Source organism: Brassica oleracea, unplaced genomic scaffold (assembly GCF_000695525.1).
Source record: "Brassica oleracea var. oleracea cultivar TO1000 unplaced genomic scaffold, BOL UnpScaffold00640, whole genome shotgun sequence".
Lineage (NCBI taxonomy): Eukaryota > Viridiplantae > Streptophyta > Magnoliopsida > Brassicales > Brassicaceae > Brassica > Brassica oleracea.
Genome location: NW_013617430.1, coordinates 38,341 through 43,517, shown reverse-complemented (window position 1 = coordinate 43,517; position 5,177 = coordinate 38,341). Strand labels below are relative to the sequence as shown.

Sequence of the window (5,177 nt, the reverse complement as noted above, 5' to 3'; positions counted from 1 at the left end):
TTTTTTTTTTGAATGAATGTTAAATTTTATTCATCAAAAAACCCTTATTAAATCAAGTGCATCCTTTGTGATAAAGAAATTACAACTTTTTAATCAAAATTTCAAACTCAAAATTTCACCCTCAAAAACTTCTGCTCAAACTCTAGTAGCAAACCAGAACTGCAAAGCTCCCTCCATACCTCCAATCCTTTTAGTTTGCAAAAGACTAAGTTTGTTGAGAATGTCTTTATCAACCAGTTTCTTCAACACTGATAAGGACATAAGCTGATCTCCATGCTTCACCTTGTTCCTCTCCCTCCAGACAGCATACACCACAGCTTGCAATGCATATCTAATGCAGAAAAGCTTTCTCTTGTCCCGTATCCCATCAGTAATCAAGAGCATAATACTTGACCATCGATTAGTATAAGAGCTTCTAAGGACACCTCTAATCGTATGTTCCCAAATCTGAGATGAATAAGAACATTCAAAAAAGAGGTGATCCCTTGACTCTGATGCACTCTTACACAACACACATGTTGAGTCAGCTCCTGGATTCCAACTCGATATCCTGTCCATCGTAGATAGCCTATTCAAAGTTGCCAACCACATAATGAAAGCGAACTTAGGAGTTGCTTGGGAGAACCAAACACCTCGAGACCATCTGCACTTATCCTTCTGCTCTCTTAACAACTTCCAAGTCTCCTGAGTAGAAAATAAATGCTTAAAACCAGACTCTCGCTTCCAAAGACTAATGTCCAGCTCTTCCACATTCAAAGAATCTGTCAAAGCATTTAATTCATTTTCAATACTCATTAGCAGCGGAGTACGATGCCTTCTTCTTCTACGGGACTCAAGAATAGCATCTTCCACAGTAGCATCGTTTCTTATACCCATATCAATAATACCCCTCCTCCCTAGAAGGACAGAAAGAGCACTCCCCTGATCCGACCAGCTATCATACCAAAATGATGTGTCTTCCATTTCCAATTTTTTTCCTGTAGAATACTCTTGCTACCTCTTTCAGCTTCAACAATTTTCTCCATATCCAAGAGCCTGCTTGAGTTTTAATTCTCACTTCCCAAAAAAATTTCTTCTTCAACAGATTTTCTTTAATCCATTTACCCCACAAAGAATCACCAGTGAGCATCCTCCATATAATTTTCAATCCATAGACCTTGTTAATATCTTTAAGAGCTCTCAGCCCTAATCCTCCTTCCTCCATAAGCCTACAGATATCTTTCCAAGCAACTTTAGCTCCTGATGTTCTCAGCTCAGGACCTGTCCACAAGAAAGCCCCACATAGCTGTTCCACTTCCTTGCTGCATTGACTCGGTAGTCTAAACACTGCTGCCCAAAAATTTACTATACTCATCAGGACAGATTGGATAAGTTGCAGTCTTCCTGCATATGAGAGGAACCTGCAAGACCACGTGTTGATTCTGCTTCTAATTTTCTCCAACAGTGGCATGTAATCTTGCTTCTTCGTAGCTTGCATCATCAATGGAAGCCCCAGGTATCTCACAGGCAGTTCACCCTCCTTAAAAGGAAAATTATGTAAGATCCTACACTTTTCACCCTCAGAAATCCCAGCCATATAAATAGTGGACTTCTCCAAACTGATGCTCAGACCTGACCACTCAGTAAACTCTTCAAACACAGATAATACACCTTCTACTGAGTTCTTAGAGCCCTCCACAAAGACCATCAGATCATCCGCAAAGCAAAGATGAGTAAGTGAGAGAGACTTACATCTTGGATGAAACTTAAACTTCTTCTCGAAGACAGCTTTATCAATCTTCAAAGAGAGAATATTCATGCAAAGTACAAACAGGTAGGGAGACAGAGAGCAGCCTTGTCTTAAACCTCTTGTACTCTGGAAGTAGCCTGCTAGATCCCCATTCACTTGAACCAAAAAGGAAGGAGTGGTAATGCATAGCTTGATCCAGTGTATAAATTTCTCAGGAAAATCCATGGCTTCCAAGCTCTCCAACACGAAAGACCACTGAACAGAATCGAATGCTTTAGAGATATCTATCTTCATCACACTCCGAGGAGAAACCGACTCCTTATGATAATCTTTTACTAGCTCAGAAGATAGTAAGACATTTTCCATAAGTAATCTCCCTTTGACAAACGCAGACTGATTCTCAGCAACAATTCTAGGGAGCAGCTCCTTCAGTCTATTTGCTAGAATCTTCGACACTACTTTGTATAGCACATTGCAACACTCTATAGGCCGAAAATCTCTCATTTCCAACGAATCAATTTTCTTAGGCACAAGAGCTAAGATCGTTGAATTAACGCCCTTAGGTAGAAACCCGTACCTGAAAACTGATTGAATAGCCACTGTGAAATCATGTGCAATAATCGACCAAGTAGTCTTGAAGAACTCACTAGGAAAACCATCAGGCCCTGGAGACTTATTTGACGCCATAGCAAAGAGTACTTTCTTAATCTCCTCCTCAGAAACCTCATGCTCTAGCATTCTATAATCCTCCATAGTACAACGAAACTCAATCAACTCTTGCAATTCATCCTTTGAGGTACCTTTAAACTCTGAGGGATGGAGATTTAAAAAATCCTCAAAGAATCTCACAGCTTCTTCTTTAATATCCCCATGACTCGTTACCATTCTACCATCAGAGCATCTGATTTCTCTAATTGTGTTCTGAGCCTGCCTAGATCTAATAGCATTGTGAAAAGACTTGTTGTTTTGATCTCCAACATCCAACCAATGTAATTTAACTCTCTGCTGTAGAAAACCTTCTTCCAATCCAGCAACATGTAACCACCTCTCATAAGCCTCAGCTTCCTCATGAATATTACTACTACTCGGATTAGAAAGGGTGTTCTGCTGCCTCACACAAAGAACCTCATGCACCTCCTTAGTTCTCTTTGACAGATTCCCAAGCTTCTCTTTACCCATTTCTCTAATAAGAGGTTTCAGATTCTTTAGTTTCTTAGAGAACATGAATAAAGCTGATGTAGAATGAAACAACCTCTCAGTAAAATCCCAATATTCCTTCACCATCGGGAGAAAACCAGGAAGACTTCCAATTATATTGACATATTTGAAAGGCCGTCGAATCTTCTCCTTAGGTGGCAGAATCTGAATTTTACATCTCACATGGTCTGAGCAGCCACCGGGCTCAAATACCGAGTACGCATTTGAAAACCGATGAATAGCATTATCATTCATCAACACCCTATCCAGCTTCTTACAAATAGTACCTTCTTCTCTCTTATTGCACCAAGTGTAAAGAGGCCCTTGATACCCCATATCAGATAGACGACAATGAAGTACCGTGCGTTGAAAATCTCTCATGCCACTGGGCAATCTTCCCGAGTCCAAGAAACCTGAACTTTCCTCCCCATCTAATATTTCATTGAAATCCCCCATTATCAACCAAGCTCTATTACTGAAGCTAGGAGAGTTATAATTATGACAGATATCTTCCCACAGACTCTTCCTTTCCTCAGCTTGATTCTTTGCATAGACAAAAGTACAGTAAAACTCATCTTCATCTTGCAAACCCACAGAACACGTAATCAACTGATCCGACTTGTATACCGGAGTTACCCTCACTGAATCCCTCCAGAGTAACCAAATTCTTCCTCCATCACTACAATCATAATTTGTTACAGATGACCAACCATTAAAAACCGCCTTCAAAATCTTCTCCGCCTTACTTTCTTTAACCCAAGTTTCCAAAATACCTCCAAACAACATCTCCTTATTACTAACCCACTCTTTTATCACGGAATGCTTCAACAACTTATTAAATCCGCGCACATTCTAGAAAAAGCTCGCCATATTTAGTGTTTGCGTCGAGAAGGCCTTGTGCTCTTACTTGGATTTGCATCCTGAGCTTTAGCCTTCTGTCCGCGCTTCTGACCTTTCTGAGCACCCACTTTTTCTCTTCCCTTGACTTGCTGTGCGAGAATTTCATCCTCCAGCAGGTCACTATCACTCACCCTTTGTTGATCCCTCTCTTCAGGATCCTCTTCTAGTAAAAATTCCCCCTCCTCTACTTCATTACCTTCATTCTCTTTTATTTCAAGTACCTCTTCCGAATCTTCCTGCTCCTCATCAATACTCAATGCTGAGTATTTAGAAGCAGATATCTGAATCTCTGCATTGTTCAAATGCGACGACGACAGCGGAGTTCTACCTGCTTTCCCTGGAGAAACCTTAGACCAGCCACTAACATCCTTCTCCCTTTGATTGCCATCCACTACTTTCTCACTTTTTTGGCAACTGTCTCACTACTTTCAATCTTCTCTGTATTATCCTCAGTGCCTTTAGATTCATTTTCTGTCCCCTCCTTTGCTTCCTTAGAGTTATTTGATCTAGCAGATCCTTCTTTTTTCTTCTTACGCTTCCCATTCATCACACACACATTCTCATTATGACCCCACTTATCACATAGATTGCACTTTGAAGGAAGCCAAGGATAGTAATACTTCACAGTAAATTCCTTACCATCCTTTGAGAAATCAATTTCCTTAGGCAAGACCTTAGTAACATCCACATGAACAAAAACCTTAGCCTCTTCCAGATTGGTGCAAGCAATAGTCTCAGGGTGTAGCCTCTCCGGAAGCCCCACTGTACTAGTGAAGAAACTCAATCCCTCCCATTAATATATATGTAGTGGAACATTGGTAAGATGAACCCACATTGGTATCGCCTTCTCCTCCTGTTTCTCTTCCTCCGTTTGAGGTGACCATTTCGTGACTATCATGGGAACGCCTGCTATGTTCCACATACCCCTCTTGAGAATTTTTCCCCTGGCCTTCGGATTTGAAACCTTAAATCTCATCGTAGTTGGATTCACATCATAGACATCCACCTTCGTACTCAAATCACCGTACTTCCAAACCTTGTTAACCACCATGTTAACCTTAGCTATGTGAGGAGCTAGATCCAGAAACTTACCCACCACGAAATCATCCCAAATCGGATTAGAATCCGTGATGACTTCGTCTGGGATCTCCACTTTATGCTTCCCGTCCTTGATCGAAATCTCAACCTCATACTTCTTCAATTTCTTCTTATCCTTCACCTTCGATGCCCAACTTTGATCTTCTTTCCTCAAATCTGAATCAACACCTTGCTTCCCAGTCATCTCACCCTCATCTACCTCCTTCGAATCCACCAGAAACCCCGATGAACCCGGCGGATATTCCAGATCCAT

General features: G+C 41.0%; 1 protein-coding gene across 1 annotated transcript in view; it reads right to left on the bottom strand.

The window, feature by feature from the left end:
• LOC106319843 overlaps positions 1 to 5,177 on the bottom strand; it is a 28,458-nt gene extending 23,281 nt beyond the window's left edge. Inside the window, exons 1-7 of the mRNA XM_013758244.1 lie at positions 4,660 to 5,177; positions 4,253 to 4,593; positions 3,834 to 4,163; positions 1,105 to 3,732; positions 633 to 761; positions 516 to 568; positions 180 to 447 (exon numbers count right to left, since the gene is read on the bottom strand). Of these exons, the coding sequence (XP_013613698.1) occupies positions 180 to 447; positions 516 to 568; positions 633 to 761; positions 1,105 to 3,732; positions 3,834 to 4,163; positions 4,253 to 4,593; positions 4,660 to 5,177 (4,267 nt within the window). The remainder of the gene's footprint in view (positions 1 to 179; positions 448 to 515; positions 569 to 632; positions 762 to 1,104; positions 3,733 to 3,833; positions 4,164 to 4,252; positions 4,594 to 4,659) is intronic.